Consider the following 27,363-nt stretch of genomic DNA (forward strand, 5'->3'; position numbering starts at 1 on the left):
TCTGTCACTTCCTGGCAAGCCAAGGGGCCTGGTCCATCACACCCATTCCGTTCACAACTGGGTTTGTAAGGTGGGGTAAGAAAGAAGTCAACTATGAGACCAGCCCTTTGAAAAATCATCTCCACATCGTGTTCTCCTTTGGTGAAGACCTTCAGTTTGCTTTGTGGTCACCACTGGCTGTTTCCATTAGACATGCACAGAAGAGAACCCAGCAGGGCAAGTCCTCCAGGAGCTGGTACTGAGCAGCACTGCTCATGGCCTGTGACGATGTTAAAAAATGGAAAAGATCGGCTTTGTTTCTTCTTTGCCTGCTGTTAGCCTAACCATGAAAGTATCTCTTTATACATAATACTTACAGATTCTAATATATATTTGTATTTCATTTTGTTATAGTATTTTTATATGTTAAAGTCAACCTCCAGTATCTTTTGATTTTCAGATGCTATGTGGCTGTGACTTTTGTTTGGGGGTTTCCTGTAGTCTTGTTTGAGTCAATTCTTAAAACTGGCTTAAAACAGTCCCTGAGGGAGCTGCACCTATCCTTTCCCCAGAAGTATTGTTTTAGAATATGTCAGTATTGTCCATTGTCTTCCGTGTGAACATGACATTGATTCACTTTCTGCCTGCCTAGTCTCTTTCTTCACCAAAATGAGTCTGCTGATACCAGAATTCACCTTCCCAGGGCAGCAAGGCTCTGGGCTGCCACACTGGCTAGTCATCACAGGCAGGCTGTCTGCTAATCCTTACGTGGCAAGGCCTGTTCATCCAGGAGGAAGGGCGTGTTCCGATCGGGGAGCCTGCTCACCTCCGTCTGTCGCCAAGTGTTTACAGTGACACTAATGTTTAAGCATAAGTCTACAGAGTCACTCACACATTTAACCAGATCCTGAAGGGTTTGGAGCATGCAGGCAACAGATGAGAAAGCAACATGCATTCTCCAGCATCCTAGGCCAGTGGATTGAGGAGGAAACATACACCAGACAAGAGATCCTTCTCAAGAGATGAATTTGAATGTGAGCATCTGGGAGGCTGGGTCCCCCAGATAGGAACCCAAAACTAAAAGGACTTCTATTGATGCCAGGGCCATGAACTGATCTCACACTAAGAACATAGCGATGTTACCAAGCCCCACTCCAAGAGCGCATGACCACCCCAGAAAGGGCACAGGGTGATGACTTCAGTGCCTGTGTAACAGTTAGGGATCTGGAGAGGGGACAAGTGCTCCTTGGCCTATAATTTCTATGGCCACTTCTGATTAAAGCTGGGTACCAACAGGGACAAACAGAAACTTCCACTGCCAGAGACTGTGGCACCTGAAGATCATTTTCCCATCTATTTGTGCCAGCTGGTTCTCATCATGAGCTAAATTTGTTAGGTTAAAACAAAACAAAGAACACCCCACACACACCAAACAAACCCCACAAAACAAAACTAGAAACCCAATCTTTGAAATGAAAAACTTAGTTTTTAAACTTTTTTTTTTTTAATCCTGAGCTAAATAAACACATCTGTAGGTTGAAAAATTGCCAAGTTCTGTGTTAATGCAAAACTTCGGGCTGCTAGTAGCTGTGGGATGGACTGGTTCTGTGAGAGACCTTGAACAGACCCACTTCCAGCAGAGACAAAAGGACCAATGAGGCAGACCACAGCAGAAATCACAGGACTGGACAGCACTGGCTGGCTTGTTCCCTCCCCTCAGGATGAACACTGGCACCTTTGCTGTCCTGTCACCTGGGATCCCTTGATGTTTCCACTATATGTGTCCCCGGAAGTCAGGCATAACTCACACCATGGCTGAGGGTTTAGGGAAGCGCACGGCAGTGCTTCTTTATACCCAGGCCCACGCTGACAGTCTGTTTTCGGCCATGTACCAGTGAGGCGGGAGGCTGTGCTGTGTTCTGTTCTCTCTCCAGTGATTACACAAACACACTTTAATATCAAAGAAGTTTAATATGCTGCAATAAAATAAGCGCCTTGAAAAAGCTCACAGAATAGATGTCAATGTCAGAGTAACCTCTCCCATATGTCCTCTAGCTCCTCACCCCACTCCCCCAAAATCAAACCAGAAAATCTTAACCACCACAGGAAATCCTTCAAGCGTGGATTTCAGTGTGGGCCCCTTTATCAATAAGAAGAACACAGTTATCTATGTGGTCCAACAGGAAAAGCAAAACACAGAAGCACAAAAAATCTACAAGATTTCAATATTTAAGAGACTTGGTACATACTCAAAGTTAAAATAACTCCAACTTTTATAGCTATACATACTGTTTTAAAGCAACTTAATATATTTTTAAATTTCATATATACACTCTCAAAGGTTCTTCAGGTGAGGTATGTAAACATTGTCTAATGAAAAATTTTCAATGTTTCAAACCAACAAATTCACAGCATACAATGAATTCTCATCCATTAAAGACAGTATTTTCCTACACTCACTAACAGTGGAATCCAGGCCCGGGAGGCACACGCTGCTCTGCCAGGTGGCCATCTGCAGCCTCTTCTCACCTCACTATGTTGGAAGGTGCTGGGGTCAGGGAGGGCTGGACTCTCTGGCAGCCCCACTCTTGGGCATCTGGAGCACTGGCTAAGACTCACAAGACAGCAGAAAGGAGGACATCCAAACACCTACAGGATTGACCTTGGCAACAACACCAGGAGGGACCAGTAAAAACTTGAGGAACGGTGGAGACTCAGCTCCCTGAATCAGAGCCGGATCTGCAGCTCCTGCCCTAAACTCATTCTGAAGGGTTGTGGCCTAATAGAAGCAAAATCCAATGTACACCTGAGCTTCAGTTAAATTGCATGGCCTCCTAGGACCCCAGGCCCCTCAAAGGCTTCAACATTAGCCTAAATCAGGGCACTGGGGGCTGTGCTTTTCATACAGGGTGGGGTTGCACTTTTTAATGTCATAATGCATATGGGAAAATAATGCCATGAGATCACGGAGATGACCAGTGTACACAGGCACTGGCCCAGGACCTTGGAGGAGCTTAATTTTGAAAACCACTTGTTCCCTGAGGGTAAACAGCAGGCTTATATTGAGATTAAATGGGGCTAATGGGGGGATTTTCATTACAAAATATCAAAGACTTAGGAAACCTCTGGCCAGAATTTCTATTTCACCTCCGTATCATCTACAAGACCCCCCCCCACCATAAGTAGTCACCTTCCAACAACACAATGCAGGGAGAGTTCTTTCCTCTGCACACTTCTGGGCTCAGCAGTGGAAAGTTTAACTTAATGCACCCTCTTCAATCTAAAAAACACTAGTGAAAAATCCCAAACGCCATCAGAAATATATATATATATATATAAAAAGGAGAGAGACATTCCAAAAGCCTAAAAAGCTACATCACTTCCAACAACGTTATCTGGGTGTGGGTATTCTGTTTCATTAAGTTTGGGACGGTCACATGGAAAGGCTGCTCAACAGAGCTGGACACACTAAGAGCCGCACCAGACTCTAGGGACCATGGACATCTCGAGCTGAGGCATAGAGGCAGAAGGCAGGACATAGGCTGGCTTCTAAAGGTGAGTCAGACAGAGCGGGTGGGGGTGGGGGGATATAATAGGCCACATTTGTTTCTCGGGTTAAAATTCCTTACATTTATTCTATGGCCAAATGAGCTTTGTCTCATCTGTTCTGAAAACTTACAAGTTCCTGGGAAATCGCTAACCTTTTGATTGGCTTGTCCACTTTTGATGTATCTGGTGCTGGGAGAGTTCCCACACACACTATAGTTTTGTGAAGGAGAGCGTGAAGAAGAAACAGAAGCAACAATTCAAGTAAAGCAGCCTCTTAGGAAAGGCAAGAGGCTTTGCAAGAGCTATCCCCCAACCCGATCCTCTGAGACAACAGGACTGGTCAGCACCTGTGGTCGTATTGCTATGGAAACACATCAGAAAGAACACCTGGAAATCTGCTCTGCAGACCCGGGCACTGACCAATTTACTGTACACCTGTATATATATATATATATATATATATATATATATATATATATTATATAACACAACCAGATGAGAAGAGGGGCAGTTAAAGCTTGGATTGGATGGTCCATTACAGATCAAATGCCCCAAACAGCTCTCAACCTGCTGGTTTTGTTTCTTTCTCCTTGAGTGAACTGTGTTATGAAAGAAGTCCACCACTCAAAATATATTCTTTTACAATACAATGCAAACCAACATCACTCCGAACATGAGTCTGTATACAGCACATGTAATAAATATTTTTAGAAAAGTATTTACAGCATTACATCTTGTGAACATTTAGATGAGAACAGAAACTACTTTCTGCAAAGGTTAAAAAAGTTTTGACTGTCTACTTCAGTGCTAAATTCCCTGGCACCGAGTTACCATTCACATTTCATCTCAAAATCAGATTTGCTTACAAACAGCATCTTAGAAAAACATTCTCCAGCATTGCTGTTCAAGTGCCTTCCTTGTTTAGAAAAGACAAAGGGAGGCCATAGGATATACACAAACTACAGTTCAAACAGATGACAATAATCCCTACATACCTGGTCTCCAAGCACCCTAGAGTCCCTGGAGTTGCAGGCAATCCTGCAATCCTAGCAGCCATGGTGACAGATGGGATGCCCATGGATGAGGCACCCGGAAAAGGACCATGCATAACCATGACTCATTGGTTCCATGACATCTAGGGTGCTCTGAATTCCAGACCAGGACTCCTGAGAAGTAAAGATGAATACATTTTAGAACCATGGGTCACAGATGGGTAGGATGGGGCTACATCTGCACAGACACTTGATGGGAAAGGGTAAGGAGGAAAGCGAAGGTGTTCCCAAGTTTTGTCAGTGTGCAGGTGACATGTGTCTCCTATGGGTGTGTGAAAGGATGGCCCCTGAATTCTGAGAGCCAGACGAGAAGCTCATACTGACAACCACAGTGGTTTCTCCTCATTGCATAGGCAAGAGGCTACTTGCCATGGGACTACAACCAAGGTCAATTCCCTGCCCAGGCTATGGAAGCGAACAGCCGAGTGTACCGATGGTGCATGTGTGAGCTGGGCTGTGGGGGGAAGCCCTGGTACTGGGCTGAGCAAAGTTACACTCCTTCAACCCCCACTTTGGTCTGAGATGGAGCATCAGTGGGAGCAGCGCTAAGGTTCCCAATCTACGTTGTGTCCTACCCAAACACAGCAAGAGTTTCAAGGCCTCCCGCCTTTACTGTGATGTTTAGGGGGTTGATAGCTGAGCAGGGGAAGCTGGGAGAACAGATGGCAAGAAGTTTTTGGAAAGCCCTTTCAACAGTTAACTAACTTTGTTAAAATAAATACTTTGTATAGAAGCATTTGAACAGGAAAATATCACTATTTACACAGCAAAATAAATTCCACAGCGGTGTGTATAAATATGTACTTTATATATTTGAAACCAGCCACTAATACAGTATCCTAGAACTAGTAAGAATGCAGAAGCCATTAATTACCCTAAGATTCAGTGGCTCTAGCAATAACCCCTACCTGTGTTATAAATATACAAAATTATGCAAATCTTATTTTTTATAGTATCTTTACCACAAATGCTTCCAAACACTACATACAGCTCTAACTACAACATGACACAAGATATACATCATGGTTCCCACCAACTGGAGTGGGAAAAAGGTGATCACTGAATGGCATTCAGACCCAACCCAGTATATACTGTGAGAATCTAGCAATGAAGAGAGAAATTCTTCTCATGTGACATGTATGTATTCAGAGAAGCACTTTGGAGGGTGTGTGTGTCCCAGAGAAGATGCCACCCACTAGGGGGCCAGTGGCATAGGCAGGAGGGAAGAGGAAAGGCAAGGTACCAAGAAGGACTCCCCAAATGAGGATCTGCTTCAGGCCTGACCAAGAGGGCCCTGAACTTGTTCTGCCTAAAGCTGCTGGTGCATGGACGAGGTGCCATCGGCACACTGGCCATGTCAAAAATGTGTGGCTTGGACTCAGGTTTCAAACACGTGAAGATCAGCCACTTACACTCACAGATAGTGACCAAACTTGAGAATTGTAAACCTGCATAAGAGAAGTGGAGGGCTATGGGTGTGAAACTACCAGTTCCCATGCTTTCAAAGAGAAGCACTACTACAGGCTGTTCCATCACTGGAGATCAGCATGTGCCAAGCACCGCTGGTGGAATGTCTCTATCGATCAAGTTCACTGTGACGCACAACAACGAGACTACATGTTTTCCAAGACCGTACTGTAAACTAGACCCTAGTAGGTGCAGTATATCCACAACTCATCAGCAAGTATCTCACGAGCTAAGATGATCTCTTTCTTCCTTACAAGCACTACCAGGAATGATGCAGCACAAATGCAACTGCGTGCTGACACAGACAAGCAAGATACCCCAAACCCAAAAGGACTGCTGCAATGCTGGCCTACATGCACAAAGAAAACGTGCCTAACTGCCCCCACAGAGATCAGTACACTGACCTAAAAGGTCAGGCACCTAAGTATTCTTAGTGTGGGCCACATATAGTTTGTTAATTGTTTTGTTATCTCCACTTATCCAATTCAAAAGTGTAAGTCCATTCATCCAATCTCTGGTGTATCCTAATACCGTGGGCACCTGGATGCTGTTTCTGGCAGGCAGTCTATGCTTTCAAGCGGCTTACAGACTGCACACACTGTCCAAGGGGATGGACCTACAGGGTGTGAAAGCTTCAGTGTCTCCTCCCTTGGCACACATGCCATGCAACTACCTGTCTGCTAGAGGAAGGGCTGGGTCCAGAGCACTGAAAGGCAGCATCCTAACATCTGGAAAAGGATGATTCCATGGAGGAGACAATGGGCTCAAATCCAAAGACAAAAGCATGAGTAAGGACAGTTTGCATACTGCTCACCAGGGTGCAAAAAATGGGATGCTGCAAAGTGGCTAGCCCTACAATCCATCACTTGTAGGTAACCAGACTCTTCAGAATTTTCAAGAGTTGAATTATTTTCAAAGCTGTCTCAAAAGGCAAGTTTCCTAATTCTGCTGGTTTTAAGTTTTTAAAAGTATCTTTTCCTTGCAAAGGATTTGGGAGCAAGCATAGGGAAAAGTACCTGCTGCGTGGATACTAGGACTGCTTTGGGAATACATGCATAGACGCCGCTTCCTATTTCAAGTGTTCTGGCATTTTAGTGAATAATAAGTCATAAGAAAATACAGGGAAGAATTCAAAACAACTGGACATGGGATGTAGCTCAGCCGTAGAATGTCTGCCTTGCTTACATCAGGCCCAGAGTTCAATTTCAGCACTGTCTACTAATTAGGGGATATGGTCTCCATTTGTTAAAACTTTGACATGGCATTCAACTTCATTCTGGAATGCAGAACAGAAACTTTTATTTGAGTTCTGGGGGGAAGGGAGGACTAACACTTTGAAAGCTGACTGGATTTGATGTAAAGATGCAACCCATAACTCCTTAGTCATACTCGGGTTAAACACGTTCTAATTCTTTTTCATTCTTTTCTATAGCAGTTCAAAAACTACCATTTTATTGTGTGTGCCTTTAATAAAACTATTTTGAAAGTGTGTGACTGAAAACAGATCAATGGTGGATACATTATAAAGAGTGATCTGGTTGTCACCAGACTTGGTCTCCATGCTGTAAGACTTTCCCACAACTACGTGTGGTGCTGAAAACTCAAAGCCCAATAGAAGCAACTCCCAGCTAATCTCACCACAGACAGTCTTGAAGCTAGGGTCAGTTCTGGTTAGAGACCATGGGAGTGAAACACGGGACAGTCCATATAATTTAAGAACTCCAAAGGCAACTTGTTCAGGGATTCTGGTCTAGAGGCTATGGTAGCTTCACTGTGGGGCTGGAGGGAGGGACTTAAAGGGAGATACACTGCTTGTTTAGAGTTGAGTTACTCTGAAACTGTCTCAACAACAAGCCTCTCTTACAAGAGCTTAAGACGAACTGAGATGGGGGGTGTGGGAGACAAAGGTATGAGGCAGAAGAGGAAAGGGGGAGATTTATTCCCAAAAGGGGTTATTTTCTCAAGCAGGGGTCAGCAGGCTTCTCCAAAGATATAGATATTAACTATTTTAGGTTTTGCGGGCTTAGTGGCCACTTCTCCAAGTACCTAATCTGTTCCATGGACAATCAATAAGCATGGTTATGTGCCAACAAACTTTATTTATACACACGAGCAGCCAGCCCACAGTTTGCATGTCTGTAACAGCTTAGAGGTAAGCTAAGAGGAGACCTGCACTGGCTGATCTGCAACCAAAGAGATGGAGTTGGCTCTCCAGCTATTGGGCAGCTTCTTGGGTTACTCAGTCTGTTTGTAGTATTATGACAAGCACAGACTTGCCGATGGCAACACCACTTCATCTCCAGTTTTCATCATATAGCATGGTGTCATTTCCTATGGGACTTATGTCTGCTAATCAATAGAAATGCTGCCTATAAGTGAGGGACAGCTGTGCCCTGACTCCAGAAGCCACCCCACGGCTGGAGACAGGCCAAATCCTGATTTATAGCATCTGTTGTAACGTGATGCTTGCTGCTGACTTATGTGCACATTGAGAAAGTCACCTGTGCTGGTGACACACAGAGGGTTCATGGGGGAAACGGATGACTCTTCTCTCCAAACCATTACAGAATGATGAGGCACAAACCCCAAAGCTTGACTGTGCTTTAGATAGGACAGTGTAAAATCTTCACCACAGAACCCCACCACTACCAAACAATGAAAAAATAAAAAACAGCACAACCCAGGGAATTCCAGAAGGCACCTGGGCAAGACTCTGAACCCCAGTGAGACAGCAGGCCCATCCCAGGGACCCTAACAGGACAGAAAATGGGTCCCAAAGCAGGCTGCACGCTGGGGAAGCTACACAGAGCGTCTCAGATGGCTTCTTGGGCATCTTCCAGATGCTGAACCGAGGGAACACCAGCCCTTTGGCTTCAACTTCAGCTCCAGCCTTAGGAAAGCCACTTTCCTAAGTTAGGGCCAGGAGCAGGATGCCTTTCAGACTTAGGATCCAAACTGTGAGACACACACAGTGGCGAGTCATATTTGAAAATGGCTACGAGAAGGAAGGAAAATGAGGAGGATGGAGTCAAGGCCAAGTGGGGATGCTGAAGGGACAATTTCCCAGCATCTGCTATGGGTGCAGAAAGGTCGAAAGCTACTGTCAAGTTTTGATTTTTTTTTCCTTCTTCTAGTAACAAAATTAACCAATTAGCAAAAATGAGCTCAATAAATGTGAAACAATTAAAAATACTTAAAATGTCCTAATTTTGTAGAGTATCCATCTATATAAATGCAGTCACTACTATCAAGTGTAAGCTGATTTTAAAGATGCTCCTGCACTGTTAGATGGATGTATAACAAACACTTCCACACAGCTCCCTCAAATGCAGCCGACCATCTTGGAGCGAGATTTTAAAAATGAAAACACAATCAGAAAAGTAATGGAATGAATTATAAACTTGGAACTGGAAGGGTCCCACTCACTCCTCCCTCTAACCTAACCCAGCACCTTACAGGGGAGTCCCCAGGCAGCCAAGGCGCTTCATATGTACAGGCATTGACACACCTCACATTGGTAAGCCTTGGCTGTTTAAGTCACTCCAACAACAATATCCAGTGGCAACTACAGGAAAAGCTCTTTTAAGCCTTAAAACCACTTTTTAAATATTGAGCAAACCTACTCAACACATATTAACGTGTCTGTGCAACTTAATGCTGAGGAGTTTCGAGCACACACTCAGCAGTCTCATCACCATAGGTAGCTTGTGAACGGTCCAGGTCAAGGATAAGAAGAAGAAGAAGAAGAACGGGGAGTGGGGAAAGCAAGGGAAGGGAAGGAGGGGGCAGTGAGGGAGAAAGCACACGAATGCTCATGGGACAGAGGTGACATTTTAAAAAGAGGAAACAACAACTTTCATTACCTGTAAAATGCAACACAATTCTCATTTTCTCATGAATCAAATGCTCCAGTCCTACCCAATTATCAGAAGTTTCCATTATCTGCAGCAAACTTTAACAATAGCAAAATAGGTAGGAGGCCTGTTTTATCAGGATTTGCATATAAAAGAAGTCCATCTGGGTTGATCTAAAAAGATCTGAAACAACCCAAGTAGAAACTTAAGAGCAGGGCAGCAGCTATCCATGCAAGCCTATTTTGGTGATAGAACTCGTCAAAGTCTACTGAGGCTTTAGCAACCAAGTGGTTTGCTGACTGGCCCAATGGAAATGTCAAGTACACACTGTTATAATGGAGCAATGTCATAGGCACTGAGTAAAGCCAATGGGGCTGCATTAGGCTCCACCCAGGAAAGGCAAACATCACTTTCAATTATTGCAGTTCTCATTTCTGAGCCATGGGACAAAGTGACATGGTATGGGGAGGAGCAACATTGTAAGCACTTAGCCACTAGGATGGCGCTATCAATCGGAACCAGCACCTACTCTGGGCAAGAATATTCACATCAGAGGGTCCTAGCTGGACTTCACTCAGCTGTGTATGGGGGTGTGGCTCCACTGGGATTCTGGGCAGCTTCTCCAGTCTTTCAAGGCCACTGCTCTCCAAGTCTGATGTGGAAGTGGTATTAGGGAGGTGCACGGAGACACTGGACTACTTTCAAACCATCTGGCCATTGCTAAGTACTCACTTTACAGATCCACTGCATGGGGAAGAAACTAGTACCAGGAAACTCTTGTGGATAGCAACGATCTGCAGACGCACCTGGATGCATTCGCACAAGGCTAAGCTTTCCTATTGCTGGAAAGAACACTTGGACTTTCACTACTTGTGTAAGGAAGGAAACGAAGAGTCACTCATCCTAATGGTAAAATGACAGCTACAAGACAAAAGCGTACACAAAAAAACTTCAACAAAACAGAACACAAACCTCACAGAGCAGTACTACCATGCTTGCAAGGCCCCAAACTGGAGGATGACAAGTGTTAGTAGTAACATAATTTGAGGGGGTGTGTTTCTAGCACATCTTTTGTCCCATGGGCACACAAATTAGAGAACATGATCTGAAATGATTTAAAAAAAAAAAAAGATGAAGGGTGATAAACAATACGAGTTCTAGAAGGAAACAGAAACATCAATCTTTTATAATAATTATAAATCTCCTGCATTCTCCACATAACCATAGAAATGATTTGGTTCAGCTTTCAAATATCACTCAAATAAAAACCAAATAAGACAGAGAGGGGAGTTGTGCTGCGGTCTGCAAGGTGCACCTGTCCAGGGGCGCACAGGCAGCTGCTGCCGGCTCCTCGCTCACGAATGCATGGCGATGGCCTCCTCAGTGACAGAGCAAGTGCTTGTGCGTCAAGTATAAAATACAAGCCTTTAGTCACATAAATCAGTTTCTTCTTAGCTTTTGTCAAATTTTAAACAAAAAGGATAAATAAGGCACTGTACTTCTTAAAACAAAAACTTCTTGGTTCCAAGTTTAAAACTCAAGGAACAACCAGAATATAATGTACAACTTCCCTTAGCCATGGAGAAGGACTCTACAAGTTCCCTTCTCTGGCTGAGATGCATTTTCTGACATCTCAAACTGGTGTTCTCTATAACTGGAGTTCTCTGTAACGGGAAAGGCTTGATAAGCTTATAAAAAGCAGATTTTGTTAATGCAAAATAAAAGGTGACTTCTGTAGGCCAGTTCCTCTTTCAGGGGCCATCAGCTATCACTTGGCATCTAACCGCCTCCGTTTGCCCTGGGAAGAGTCCAGTTTGGCCTTGAGCTTTCTCTTTCTCTGGGCAGCCCGGTTCTCTGGGCTTTTTGTCAAGGGTCTGGCCCGGCCCCTACCACTGCTCAGCTTCCTGCTCTTCCTTCTGGCTTTTGGGGGTCTTGATGAGGCTTCTCCTGTCGCCCTTTGTTTCCCAGGTTTTGTCAGTGCTTCAGAGGCTGCAGCAGGATGGCTAGGTCTTTTGTTTGTGTTTTCTTTTTCTTTCCTGGATGGTGGGCAGCTCTTCCTAGGAGCCTTTTTACAGATCCTCACTTTATTCTCTTTCAAGGTCATCTTCTTGGATAGCTGGCTGACTCTGTCCTTTGCAGCCAGCTTCTTGGCAGAAAGAACTCTGCTGGCTTTTGTTGCTGGCCCCTTGTCCTTATCATCCTGAGTGCCACAGCCTTCTGCTCTTTTGCGCTTGTTCTGGCCTTCCGCTCTGAGCAAGGTTTCAGGCATCTGCTTCCCTCTTCTCCCCTTGTTTCCTTCAGCCTTCTTGGGGTTGACAGGGAAGCCATCTGCGCCCACCTGGAGGGCCAGCTTGGGGGACATCAGCGGATTGATGCATACACTCTTTCGGCCCTGCTTAATTTCGGAAACCCCACCCAGGGAGTTTTCCAGGCGCTGAGCTCTGAGCTTTCCTCGAATATTAGAATACTTCCTAAGGATCCGGGTGCTAGCTGGAGTAGGCAAGTTGGTGGGAGGATGGCTATTTCTACCTTCCCTGACTTCCTCTGCACTGTCTTCACTGTTAGGGCCGAGGCTGATGTCACTGCCAGCCTCTGGCTCTACCTGGCCATGATTCTCTCTGAGTTTAGCCCACAGCTTCTGTGTTTTCCAATTATTCCTAGCAGGAATGGCTCCAGGGAATTTCTTCAAATGTTTTTTCAAGCGTTCTGCCTGTAGTGAACTGGGGAACAGGGTAGAAGGAGGGTACTTCTGAAGAGGGTGTTTAACAAGAGGGACGTCTCCTGGAAGACGAGTGTTTAGTTTCTTCACAATGACCAGAGACCGGGTTTCTGTTGTCTCTAAGAACCACTTACAGATATTAGACAGTTTAAAGTTTGTCATAAACAGCATCTGGACAGGAGAAAACTTCTGTACCTCCAGGGAACCCCTACACTTCCGTGACCTCTTCTTGCTCTTCCAAATCTCCTTCAGCTTGTCGGACTTGCTCCTTGCTCTTGCTGTCGGCTGTGCTTCTTTCTCTAGCTGGATCCAGCCCTTCTGAACTTTCAGGTATTGGGCGTTGAAGTTGGCGATCAGCTCCTGGTTCTCCTCCTCTGCACACCACCCCATGAACTTGGGCTGTTCCCCCACCACCGTGTCTGCATCGTCCTCATCGGAGGGCTCCACACTCTCGGAAGCTTCGTTTTCCTTTGGTGTTGTGTTGCCTTGTGGGACTTGCTTCTCAGAAGTCACTTTTGTAGTGTCCAAGGCATCCACACAATGAGCGTGCCTCAGGTTGTAGGTTGAAGAAGGCCATCTCTTAGACCTTGTTACCAGTTTCGATGGCCCGGCAGCATCACCACTCTGACTGGCTGATACCGAAGCTAAGCTAGATGGAGCAAGGCCAGCATCATCTTTAGAGTGGGCATCCCCAACATCTGCCTCACTCACAGCCGTCTCCACATCCTGGGTGGCAATGTGTCCTGGCTTCTCTTTTACTTGCTCTGGGTCCCTCTTACAAGGAATGGTTTCTGAGGGTGCATGTGCATCTCTCTCATCTATTCTGGACCAGACATCGATTCCCAGGTTCTCTCCAGGCAGTGGTTGGCCAACTGTGTCAGGGTCACTGCTTAGGGGAGTCTCCCCTTCTTCTCTTTTAACTTCCTTTGCCAGCATGCTTTTAAGAGTCTGCCTTGTGATGACTCCAGCTCCTTCACCCTCCTGCTTGATATCATCATCAGAGGAATGTTCACCGACAGTGAGGTTTTCCGTGTCCTCCAGATCATCTGTATGGACACTATCAATCACCGAGCCCTCGGGTGTTGCCCCACCAGTGTGCCCTTCTCTTTTAGAACGCTTTACAGTAGGAGGATTTTTAGAAGCCTTCACTTCAGGACAAGCAGTGGATGAATCCAAACCCTGGCTTCCTGGACAGCTGTCAGCAGAGGGTGAATCCACAAGCTGACTTCGTAGGCACCTGTCAGAGGCCTCAGGGAGCTTTCTCCCCTTTTTCTTCTTGTCCACATTCTCTTCAGCGGTGTCAAAGTTCGCCTCACTCAGAGCATTTTCTGATGAGAATTCTGTGTCACTCTCATGCGTCTCCAGCTGCCCTGTTCCACTTGCTGCCTCTCCCCCCTCAGTCTCCCTTGGGTTCTCATCACCGGCAATGCTGCTCTCCAGCAGGGGCAGTGCGGCTTCTAGCAACAGTGTCTCCCCAGGGACGTCTCCAATCTCAGCCTCAGTACTGATGCTTTGGTCATGCTCAGACAGTTCCAGACTTAAGGGAGGATCAAAATCCACGGCAGGACCTCCATTTTCTGAGCCCGGAGAACGCTCTTCTCCGATGACTGTTTCAGGAGAAGAAGGAAGTCTACACAGGAGGTCTTCACTGTCTTCCCCAGAGATGAGGGGGGTGCTTCCGGCTGTGGGAGTCAGGTGGCACTCCTGGAGTGTATGCATTTCCTCTGAAGCCAGAAGAGAAGCTGGGGGCTGGTCTTGCTCAAGGAGAGATAGTACACTTGCTGTGGGAGGTGAGACCACAACGCTGCCTTCTGAAACATCCGGCATATCCTCATTAGGGAGGGAAGCAGGCAGAAGACACGCTGGGCTAGAGGCTGTGGTCTCTCCTGACCTAGGGGAGCTGCTAGGATCCTGTTCATTCACGGTAAGGCAGACCTCTGGCTCCTGAGGCTCCTTTGCTGATGACATGTCTTCACCTCCTTCCTCAAGGGAGGGTCTTTCCTCCTTAGGATTGTCAGAGGTATCTTCTTCCACAACCTGCACACCTACTGTGGGAAGCTGCACACCTACTGTTGGAAGCTGCATACCTACTGTATGCTTTGAGGTGGGAACTGTAAGAGTCTGCTTGGAAGTCACCACTGCCTCTGGTGCTATTGGTGAGCAGCTTCCCTTTTCTTGGGAGCGTAAATTTCTGGCCAGTGTGCGAACAGTTGGCAGTTCACAACAATCACCATTAAAAAAATATCCCCGGGTACTCTTTCGGGCTGTTTTCCGAGAAGACAATATGGATCTTTGATTTTCAAAGTGGCATTCTGTTATTGGTTGACTGATATAAACAACATCACACTGGTTGTCATAATCATTTATCCTCAAGCCTGATGCCCTCTTACTCTTCCGAGCAGTCTTGATGGCTGACATCATCTTGGTTCGTGAGTGACCATTGGATGCTCTGTGTACAGCTGGCGTGGGGCTGGAAGCTAACCACTCACCTTTGGAATGATCAAAGTGGCCCTTGTCACTGGGGTATGTCTGGTAACCCACCTTGTTTCTGCCTAGTGGATGAAGGTGGTTCTCTTGCTTTGGCCTTGCATCTTGTTCATCTGTCTCCAAATCCTGGTGTAAGGATGCTTTTGAGCTACACTGTAAAGCATTTTCTTTGTCTGCAGAACTAGATGAGTTTCCCATAAACCCTGAGTCCCATGTCTCTTCTGATAAAGCTTTGAATGAGTTTCTTTGAGAAACAATACAGCTACCACCCTCTTCAGTACTCTCAGCTGCCTCTTCCACTGCAGTAAGACTCTTGACTGAGGCTGGGGCATGGCCTTCACCATCCTCACAGGATTTCAGGCTAGTGTCTTGCTCCTGTCCAGTGGTTTGCCCCTCTAAACTTTTGGAACTGTGGAGGGAGTTAAAAGAAGAAGAATCCAATGCACTGAGGCATCCCACAGTGGGACTGTCTGCAGACCTTCTGGAGTTAGGCTGAGTGTCTCCAAGTCCAGAGGACTCTTTCTGGACAATGGTCAAAGCATTCTCTTTTCCGTCTACAGAGTCTGTTTCAGGAGGTGATTCCTTCACGGTTTGTTCAGTCACACTCAGAGAGCTAGGAGAACCCGACGAGTCCAAGAACAAATTTACAGAAGAAGGAGACGTCCCATCGAGACAAACATCATCCTGACACACATCATCCTGTTCATTTTGTCCGCTGCTTAGCTGGGCACAAGCCTCACTGCAAGTGGAGACATCCATCACTGTGGAATCTAAAGGCTGCAGGTCCCCTGTACCTGGCTGAGACTCGGTGTACAGGTCACTCAGGACACGAATGAATTGCTTCTGGTGGTGTGTGCACAGTTTGACCATAAACTTCTCCAGTGGGGGCTTCGACGGATGGTTAGAATCTACTGCTGATGCCTCTGCTGAATCCTCACTAGACAAAGAAAGAAAATGAAGAAGTTAGTGTGTGCATTTCCAAGGAATCGTTTCTATAATACGAACTGTATTAAATGCTACTTATATTTTAAAGAGAGAGGGCATTCTCGCCAAAACTGTTATTTATTTTTAAACTCATCATTTATTTTACTTCAATAAGGGAAATGCAGTGACAATATAAAGCCAGCTGATCACAGTCTCAGAATGTTTAGTGTCGGTATCTCTCACACATTTGTTTTATGGTGCTAGGATATCAAAAAGAGCCTGATGCATGCTGGGAAAAGTACATGCCACTTGAGCTACATTCCAAACCCCTACTTCATACTTCTATACTTTAAAAACCAGAAATAATTATCTTAGAAGAAATATTGAAAATAAAGTCTGGCCACATTATTAACTCCACAGGGTCAACACAGAGCAACCCTTAACCAAAAATATGTAATGCTCCAAAATATGGACCTTTTCCCGTGCTAACATGGTGGCACAGGTGGGAAATCACACACCATGAAACTATGAAATGCAAGACTACTGAAGATACCCTGTAAGATTCCTTTTAGGCTGTATGCATACAGTGGGCCCAAACCATAAATGAATTCTGACATTAGGCTGAGATATCTCATTAAATATATGCAAACATTCCAAAACCTAAAGAAAGTCAAAATTCAAAAGGTATTTGGCCCCAAATATTTTAGATAAGGTATACTCAACCTGTACTTTTGCTGTAGGCCTAGGCAACCATGTTGAAATAACCACTAGTTTAAGTCTATTAACACTGACAAACATTCAGACACATCACATTACAGACATCATCTTAGAAGCATTTAGAGAACTCAATGGCTTTGAGATGATTTCTCAAAAAGAGCAACTGGCTGGAGGACCACTAATGGTGATCCTGAACAGGACACAAACGGCAGTAAGGATGTCTGCATTTGGGGTACATTGGGCAGTGGGATGAGAAGCAGGTTCTGACTGACAACCTAAGTAAGGAGGCAGATGTGACGCAGAAACAGGAATGGTGAAGTACCAGCTTCGACGGGTGCCAGGCAGGAAGTATCACTGTCACTCTAGCCTACACGGAATTCCCTGGGACATCAGCAGTAAGCACTTCAGTGCTTACACAGCTGCTCTGCACGAAAGCTGCCTCCATACTGTGAAGCATTTGTCTGCTCTCTGGGACAAACTCTCAGAGCTTAAGCCCCAAGGTCAAGGTGGTGGGAGAGAGAGGCCAATACTAGACTCAAGATAGTCACAGGCATTGCCTGCAGGGATGGCCAAGGGGCTTTACAGTTGCTCTGTGCTTCTGGATGCAGAGCTTTTACGGAGCCTACATGGATAGTCTGATACAACTTCTCCCATATATACACTCTTCTCTGTCCCTTTGGTTTGCAGGCCTTTAGGAGACTATTATTTGATGGTATATAAAACACAACAGAACATGGAGAAAATGTATGTAGCTGCATACATGTGTGCTGAACAGATGTTGATACCATCTTCTGACATCTACCTCCTAGGCAGGATATGCCTCCCTAGGAAAGCTTACTGCAGACAGCCTGTATCAGCTGTCTTCCCATGTCCCACTGGTATTGGAGTTATAGGAAAGGACACAGGAGCTGGAAAATGAGATATCCAATTCCATCTACTCCTATTCTGACACTTATAGGGTTACAGGAAAGTTATCTCATCTCTCTGAACCTTAGTTGCCTCATCTGTATTCTGGGACTAAACAGCAGTATATTGAGAGAGTGAACAAAAGTGGGGCTTAAATAAGTTTGCTTTCTCTGTAACTTTTTGGGACAAGGTCTCTCTATAGCCCTGGCGAGCCTGGAACGTGGACCCATCCTCTTTGGTCCTCCTGCCTCTGCCTCTTACGTGCTTGGCTTGTGGATGTAAGCACACTCCAGCAAAAGCAATCAAGGTTTTTGTTTGTTTCCCAGGGGGGCCTGAAATTTTCTGTGTAGCTAAGATTAACCTCAAGCTACTCAACACTCTCCAGCCTCCACTGTATAAGTATTGGGATTACAGTTATGTGCTATCATGGCCAGCTAAATTTTTAATTTCATTTATATTGTGTGTGTGTATGCACGCTCATGTGCACGTGTGCACAGCATACATATAGAAGTCAGAAGGCAAAACTTGTATGTTTTGCCTTTCCAAACAGGTGTGCCCCTGGAATTAAACTCAGGTCATCGGGCTCAGTAGCAAATACTTTTTATATGCTGAGCCATCTTGCCAGCTCTGCCCCCCCCCCCAATTTTTTAAAAAATATTTTTGTGTAAGTCATTCAGAGTCACATTATCTCTTAACACATCTCCCTCCCCATCTACCTTTGTTTCTTGAGCCAGAACCTTCTCTGAGAATCAGTAATTCATGACCATCAGGACAAAGACCCAGAAGCTGAATGACAGTAGCCGTAGGGGATGCCAAGTGATAATGTGCGTAGTGGAGATGTTTTAAGGCTCTGAATCTGATGTGTTCTACAGGTGATTTGGATGCATAGACAGGAGCCCATCAGTAGCGTCCTTGGAGCCAAGAGCCTGCAAACTAACCTTTGTCCAGCTATCATCAAATGGCTAACTTTACAACTACAGTCATAAAATCACTTTTGGCTGTGTCTCCAAATTACTACTTATTTTTCCCCTCTAAAATGTTTCTTTTAAGGGGAACTAAATTTAGATGATTTTTAATTTCTTAGGATTTGGCTATTTAATTTTTAATCTTAACTTCCTGATAATTATATTGCTGCATTTTTTTGTGTTTGGCATTTAAAAATAGTGTCAGTCTGTTTTAAATAGTCTAGTTCTACCTTTACTTGACATTATTTGAGTAGTCCTGCATCTTTAACAGAGCCCAAACAGAGCGCTCACCCTAACGTTCCTGGGCAACTAGCAGTGAAGCCAGAGCAGAGAGATTCTGTCTTGCAGACGATTTCCTCACTCTAACACTGGAAAAACAAGGTATTTTGGTTCAGTGATTAATACATATCATATTATGTTCTTGACACCTGACTAAATATGATCTTTACAGGTAAATATTTCACAAACTTTGCAATCATCTGCCTGACTTCATGTAATGTTGAAATCACATGTTACTTCTGCAGGAGTCCTTCCTGTAATAGTTATTTATCAAGCAGAAATACTTGAATACTACCACCAAAGCACAGTGAGATCACAGGGATTGGTAAACTGGAGAGAGGCTGTAAAAGACAAAGGACCCAGACTTCTAACTCTTGGAATTAGTCCTCGGTTTATCTCCTTGGTGAGAAATGGCCTGCATGGCCTTGATCACCCAGTCTTTCTACCTTTAGCTCAATGCCTAATTCAGAAGGGTGTGGTAAAAGGATAAGATAATACCCATAAAAACTGCAGAAGGCACAGTTTAAAAGCAATGTGTTGCTTCACAACCCTATCTTTAATGATTTACTCAATGATGTTTTTCTAGATCAGAGGTTAGGTACAGCTGAACTCTCCTATTTAGTCAATATTGCAATACGTACATTCCTGTGGTTAATATAAATGGTGGGCAGTTGATGCTTATTTTCCAGTAAAGGACAGATGAAAATGTGGCAGGAAGCCAAATGTCAAGTGTAAGGATCTAGAACCTGGGAGTAATAGGTTCCGGCATTCTCACCAGCAGCTAGCTCTTAAGCACTCAAAGATTGCTGGGTAGGCAAATCACTACCACTGATGGCCAAACAGTATTTTTCTCGACTAAAAAAGATCAACACTAAGTACAGGGGAACTATGGTTGGGCAAAGAAAAGGTTAGTCTGAGAACATGGAGAGAAAGAAGGCTTTTTAAGCAGAGCTGACTATGGCTAGAGTACTCAATTTGGCTTGTGTCTTTAAAGAAAAACATAAACACGTATCCATAGTCCCCTACCAAGGTGCACAAGCTGTACATTTGCTAGGTGGTAACTGGAAAGGATGCTTCCCATGTACTCACTCCTAAGTCTTTTCCAGGGTGTGGTGAGTTTGCTGACAGCTTAGGGGGGTTGGGAAACAATAGAGAGGGGGATAGGTGGGGATAAGTGACCTGATGGGGAAATGGGAAAATGATTATCCTAAGGGGGGTGGGTAAATATAGAAGGAGGAAGGTTAAATAATAAGGATGCCAGGAAAAGCCGCAGGGAATTTAACTATTTACCTTTAAAAACTATAATATATATGTATAATTTTGTATAATTTTAATATATACATGTTTTTAATGAACTTTTCTCATCTGGGTTGACAGTTCTTCCTCCAAGACCCAAGACTACTTAACAAAAACCCAACACCAGACAGGACAAGCCCCTTTTGAGCTGTTGGCCAGGACTGTCCAGGAGACCCCCAAAACATACAGCCATCCTGTTGCCACTGGTTGTTCCCTAGAGAAAGTCCTTATTGCTGAAGACACCATGTACTTCAGGAACAAGGCCCAGAAACCCCTGAGCCGTGACTGACCTGAATGCCCCCTCCTTGAGGGCAAGCTTTGATAGCACAGAAGGAAAGCACATTTGCCCGTGACTAACTCACATCTATGAATATTTCATGTCTAAACAAAGAGACAATCCAAAGGCTATGATAGAACTATGTATAGTCAAAGTGGGAATGGGTATGCAAGTTTTTCTTTACTCAATCAAACTGTGTATAGCTGTTCCTTCAAGTCATTAACAGTCAAGTTTTCCAACCATGAACTGGCCAGGAGAAGTCAGAAGTGAAGCTCAGTTGGTAACATGCTTGCCATGCAAGATGAGGCCCTGAGTCTGGTCCCCAGCTCCCACACAGAGAATGGGGCATGGAAGTGGGCACCCCGTGGTGAGTTCTTATAATCTCAGACTGGGGAGGTAAGGACAGGAGGATCTGTGGGGTCAACTGACCAGACAGTGTAGTCGGTAGTTCTTAACCTATGGGTCAGGGGTCACATATCAGATACATTATCATACATTAACAGTAGCAAAATTATAATAATGAAGTAGCAAAAAAATAATTTGGGAGTCACCACAACAGCGTTAGGAAGGTTGAGAACCACTGCTTTATTTGAATTGGTGAGCTCTAGAGAGACTGAGTTTCAAAAACAAAGGTGAAGAGCACTAGAGAATACCCAATACAGAGTTCTGGCTGCCATGTGCATATCACACACACACACACACACACACACACACACACACACACACACACACACACACACAGAGGAACTAAGGTACAAGCAAAAGTGACAGAAAAATAAGAAGTCAAGCAGTTTAATTCATGTTTTCTAGGTGGTAGAAATCTAAATGGTATCATTTTATACAAAATTTTAGATAAAGAGAGCAATCCTGAAAGTTGGGTCAGAACAATGAAAGATGGTGACTGTGTAGTGGGGGATCAATCTCGGGTTGATCTCTTCCCACAGTGGGAGTGACCCTCTGAGAGACACCACTGCTAATGGCAACATGGGGGATAACAATGACTGAAATCAGTGATCCCAAATGAATGGCCAAAAATCCTTAGTAACTGCTTTCTCTCCATTTACTGGGCTCCTAATCAAGTGAGCTCAAAGCAGGGAAAAGCAAATGTCATCTGTTATAAACTAATAGTCGAAATGGGAGAAATGACTGGTGTTAGACGTACAGCAGCGTGCTGGCCTCCCTCCTCCAGGGTTGTATATCCTTGCTATGAGGCTGTTTCCACAACAGATCTCTTAAACAATGTGCAGTAGCCTAAGACACACACACTCAATCTCCTGTTTTAATTAATTTTGTTTGGTTCTAAATTTTCTGATTTTTAACCAGTCAATCTCACTTATTACATTATAATAAAATACAACTACAAAGAAGATTCAAGGTTACTCTTTATGCTTTAGGCCTATCGGCAAATGGTGAGCAAAAGGAGGTGTGAGCCAAAGTGGCACAAGAGCAGAGTGCAAGGGCCAACCCCTTTCCAGAAAGTGGACATTTCCAACAAACTACTTCTCAAGTGTTTCCTGCCAAACTCACGTTTGCTTGTAACTCAATCATCCCAGTTGAGAAATTGCAGTATCAAACATATTACATTTGGTGATTAGACAAAAGGAAATTTAAAGGATATAAAAGATGAGACTTTAGACTAGATGGCATTAATTTAAAACAACAGTTCCTGAAAGTTACACCATTAAGTGACTGAACTGAGCACTAACTTGGTAAGATTACAAACTAAGTGTTCTAACAAGAACTCCTAGGAAATGCTGAAGTAGACTTCAGGAAATAAACCAGTTTACATTTCAGGCAGAGACAGACCCCTGGCTAGGGCAGACGTGAGCTGTGAAGTCATGTTCCTGAGCCCTACAGCGTTAGGAGTCTCGATGGGAAGGTCACTATCACACGAGAACACAGGATAAGCCAGGGACTAGACTATTACTTTTTCTTTCTTCTCAAATGAAAATTAAATCTATGCTGCTCTTTAGGGAAACTACCCTTTAATTCCCCATTTAAATCATCAGGACAAAAACAACTCCCTTTAAGCAAAATACAGACAGAAATGGCTCCTTCCCCAAGAGAAGGAGAACTAATTTTGTAGTGTTGCCTGCTCCTTTAAGAGTGGTGAAGAGACAACTGTTGAAATATCTGACATGGCTCAAGTGCTAAAGAAGCAACCATCAAACACAGTCCCATGAATGGAAATGCACGTCCTTTGTAATAATCATAATCTCAAATGAAATGCATGACAGTGAGGATAGAGGGATGTCCACTTAAAACAGCTGTGGGGGGAGGCAACAGAAACAGAAAACCAAAGGACATCATACTCCATGACAAGCTGGTCAACACAACTGTTTCCTCTCAAGAAATGAACTGCCAAGCTTCTGACAGATAATCTTTCTGGTGAGAGGAAGACGACGACCGGCAGATGATATACTGGACCAAATGACTATGCGATGTCCTGCCCTTTGCCATGGTCGGGACCTCCTATCTCTTTAACTTTCTCATGTTCTCTTGAAGTTAAGTTTCCACTCTTGAAAATTTAAATTTTAGAACTACACACATCTGTGCTATATCCTAAAGCTTAAGGCTTTTGATGGCATACAGTAAATTACTAAAAATGGACAGAATGATATATAATTCCTATATAATTATTTAAAGATGCCTAAGATTTGGTACTCTCAATTGTTTATTTCATGAATGTTCGATAAGGGAAAAAGGAAATGTGAACAAAAATTGAAGCATAGGGGAAAACAAAATATTTTAGTTTTCTTTTTAAAGAATGTATGTGTGTGGGTGTTATTTGCATGCATATCTGTGTACCAAGTGCATGCTTAGTGCCCACAGAGGCCAGAAGAGGGAGGTGGATTCCCTGGGACTGGACTTGCAGGAGGCAGTGAGCTGTTGTGTGGGTGCTGGGAATTGAACCCAGATTCTCTAGGAGAACAGCCCATATTCTTAACTGCCGCCATTGCTCCAAGTTCATATTTTAGTTTCTTAAGAGATGGGGGTCTGGGGCTGGAGAGATGGCTTAGAGGTTAAGAGCACTGACTGCTCTTCCAAAGGTCCTGAGTTCAATTCCCAGCAACCACATGGTGGCTCACAACCATCCGTTATGAGATCTGGTGCCCTCTTCTGGTGTACAGATATACATGGAAGCAGAATGTTGTATACATAATAAATAAATAAATAAAATCTTTAATTAAAAAAAGAAATTAAAAGAGAGATGGGGTCTTACTATGTAGCCTGTGCTAGTCTAGAACTCTCGGGCTCAAGCACTTCCGCCTTCGTCTGAGAGGCTGGACCACAGGCTCATGACACTGCACGTAGCCTGAGTGTTTTCACATCTACTTTCTCTTCTCTTCGGTGTTCTTGTAGTTACTAGCCTTTAATAGCTATCCTGTACCAGATTTTATTCAGAAACACCCAAGGCCACTGCTGAGGTATGGTATAAGCTGTGCAAGGTATCATGGTGTAGGAGTGAACTTAGTAGATTCATATTGGTTTTACTTAGAAACATTGGAAGACAAAATGTATCCATGCAGACAGAAAGCTGAAGAGGCCGTATTAAATATTTATCACCATTGCTATGGCTTCCCTTGCTTCCAATACACACTACTGAATTCAGTTACATAGGATGCTGTTCTTAGAAAACACCTTCCAGGTTCTCTGTCACCAATTTTAGGGGCTGCTTCCCACTATTCACGTTTGTTCTTTCCAAAGCCCAAACCAGGTCTTGTCTTGTGTTTTATCTATGAATCTTCTGACTTCCTATTGCTTCAACTCTACCCTTCAGCCCATTTCCCTGTGGGCAGTGATCACAACTCTTTTCTCACTCTGTCTTCACCTTTTATTAAACAGCACTGATGCCTAAACTTAAGTTTTCAATCCATTTCCTCCCCTTGACTGTGAGGCTCCTATAGGTCAACACCTCTGGTCTTTCTAACTTGCTTAGTAACTTCAGTGATTACAGTGCAGGGTAGCACACTGGATGCACGAGGTAATGAATAAACCAAGAGAATAAAGTTAACTATGTAGTCCTAGTATATTTCCCAATGAAACTGAAGGGGAGGAGCACTTGTGACAGACAATCAGAGAGAACAGGAAGGAGCTTCCAAAGAAAAGGTATTCAAATCAAGGCACAACAGGGTTTTAGTTGCAAGCATATATGGGAAATGAATTCAGGCATCATATGGTACAGAAAATATAGACAATGAAATGTACTACGTATTAAAAGAGAGGAAGGATTTGGGGTGTTTTCTAAAGGGAATCATAACATTTGAGGAGGCGTATATGCTTGCTCTGTTTTGAATATTATATAATGTACAAATTTATCAAGTAACTTCATATGGTATTAAATAAATATGTAGTTTTCATATCTCAACTTACAGAAGAAAAACGTGAAAAGGGGGGGAATTTGAAGGTTAGAAAGTAAACATGTAAGTTTTTCATAAAGCACACAGGCACATCCTAGAGGACTCCATAAGACTCTGGACAACTAGGGTAACAGTAGATGTTCACAATGGTTTTCAAAAGTCACTACAGGATCGGAGTTTTAACCCAGGACAAAGAAATGTTGCACTAGGTCATTGAATATGCAAATCCATTTACACAGATATACATGAAACACTACTTTCATGGAATAGTACTGACCTTTAATACCTCCCTCCCTCCCTCCCTCCCTCCCCCCCCTCTCTCTCTCTCTCTCTCTCTCACACACACACACACACACTAGCTAAGATACCAATCTTCAAAAGGCTAATGTTAACTTGTTGCTCTACTTGTAAACACTCTAACCTACACAGATGGTCTAGTCCTTAACATCAAAACATCAGTTCTCATGGTTACTTTTAATTTTTTAATCAGTATCTTTCTACAAAAACTACACTACCAGGTCTTCCTTATAAAAGTGTCTTAAGTCAACTTGATAGGAACTGCTATGCACACTGCTAAACTATCTCTCCAGTATGGTATCCACCTGCACGCTGCCATGCTTCCCACCATACTGATAATGGACTAAACCTCTGAAACTGTAAGCTAGCCCAATTAAATGCTATCTCAGAGTTGCCATGGCCATAGTATCTCTTCACAGCAATAGAACACTAAGACAATATGCTTAGCATAAAATAATAAAAAAGATTAGTTCTTGTGTGCTCGCCTGTAGGGTCAGAAGAGGGCATTAGATCCAGAGACTGGAGTTACAGATGTGAGCTGCTGTGTGGGGGCTGAGAATTGAACTCTGGTCCTCTGGAAAAGTAGCCAGTACCTTAACAGATGAGTCATCTTTCTAGCTCAGTATACACTTTTAAAATCACTGACTTCTACTTTGACACTGGTTCTATTTTGATTTAGTTTGCTGCTGTTTATTTAAGAAACAAGGAACGACTGGTTTCATCTTCCCAAAACAGTATCACAAAATACAGAAAAGCACTTTTTCAGGTTTCAATCACAGTCCTCATCAGGGGTTAAAACAAATTGTCTTGACAGACAAAACAAATACAAAAAGCAAGACTGCCCATGCCTCAGTCTAACATAAACAAGACTGCCTCATTTTCAAAATTCTAATGACCTTCACAAGACAGCAATCTGATTTTCTCCTAATTTCACAGTAAATTATGACACCCCCCCCCCCTTTAGGAATTCACTTTTGCTTTAACTTACTGGGCACTTGTATGTGCCCAGTAAGAGTCTGCCTTAGTGCTATTTTACATGCAGGGTCTAGTTGTCCATAGCACCTAGACATACCAGGAACTATAGCCCTTTTTTAACAGAGGGCAGACACTGGCTTTGCAATTTGTTAAAACTGTATAGCATCCATTGCTGAAACGTAAGAAACAACAAAACAAAACAAACACAACTGTGTAGCACTAGAATAGAAGGCTAGAATTTTAAAACTGGGCCCATCAAATTCTGTTTGTGAGACTTGGATACCTCTTCTTTTCCTACCTACTCAGGTTTATTGGGACTTTAAAAGGCTTTATGATTTCTGTTCTGCATCCAAGTCCCGTGCTTTTAATAATAAGTATTATTAACTTCCTTAATTGGCATGCTTGCTCGAATCAAACTGATATTGAAATTTAATTAGTTGAGCTGAATCTAATGGTAAAAATCCCTCATTCTCATTTTAGATTATATTACAGTAGTAGAGATAAGTGTAAAGACTTGGAATTGGGTTAAGGGCTATTTATTTTATGAACAAAACTAAAATCTCTTCAAGTCCCCAACATTCATATTTTCACTTCAAGAATGAAAGATTAGAATGGTACCAAGAATCACAATTAGCAAGTTAACGAAGTCTCTTGTGATTGTACACTAAGAAGGTACTTAACTGTGTGCTTGAAAAAATGGTTAGGGGGCTGGACAGATGACTCAGCAATTAAAAGCACTGGCTACTCTTCTAGAGGACCTGGGTTCACTCCCCAGCATCTACAATGCAGCTCTCAACTGTCTGTAACTCCAGCTCCAGGGGATCTGACATCCTTATATGGATATACATGGAGTCAAAACAATGCACAAGGAGAAAAAGGAGGGAGGGAGGGAGGGAGGGAGGGAGGGAGGGAGGGAGGGAGGGAATGGATTAAGAGCACTGGCGGCTCTTCTTGAGACCTTGGTTCATTTCCTAGCACTCACACAGCAGCTTACAAATCTTTCTAACTCCAGTTTCAAATCACATGCCCTCCTCCGGCCTCCACAACAAGCGAGTGATGAACAGACATAAACATAAATAAAATGGAAAAAATTGGCTAGGATGACAATTTTCCCACATTTTGAGATCCTCCTGCCTCCTAAGTACTAGAGTTAAGGACTATGCTACTACACCTGGCTTAAATACTTTACAAATTAAAGGTGGAGGCAGTCTGGGGTCCTGCAAGACACTTTGAAAATAGAGAATCTGCTTAAGTTCCAC

At 43.7% G+C, this 27,363-nt stretch overlaps 1 protein-coding gene across 8 annotated transcripts in view; it reads right to left on the reverse strand.

The window, feature by feature from the left end:
* Positions 1 to 1,930: 1,930 nt before the first annotated feature.
* Lcor (ligand dependent nuclear receptor corepressor) overlaps positions 1,931 to 27,363 on the reverse strand; it is a 114,391-nt gene continuing 88,958 nt past the window's right edge. For all 8 annotated transcript variants that reach the window (XM_035441835.1, XM_027407331.2, XM_027407328.2 and 5 more), the window contains one exon: positions 1,931 to 16,044. In XM_035441835.1, the coding sequence (XP_035297726.1) occupies positions 11,670 to 16,044 (4,375 nt within the window). In that variant the 3' untranslated portion in view covers positions 1,931 to 11,669. The remainder of the gene's footprint in view (positions 16,045 to 27,363) is intronic.

The sequence above is a fragment of the Cricetulus griseus genome, chromosome 3 (assembly GCF_003668045.3).
Source record: "Cricetulus griseus strain 17A/GY chromosome 3, alternate assembly CriGri-PICRH-1.0, whole genome shotgun sequence".
Lineage (NCBI taxonomy): Eukaryota > Metazoa > Chordata > Mammalia > Rodentia > Cricetidae > Cricetulus > Cricetulus griseus.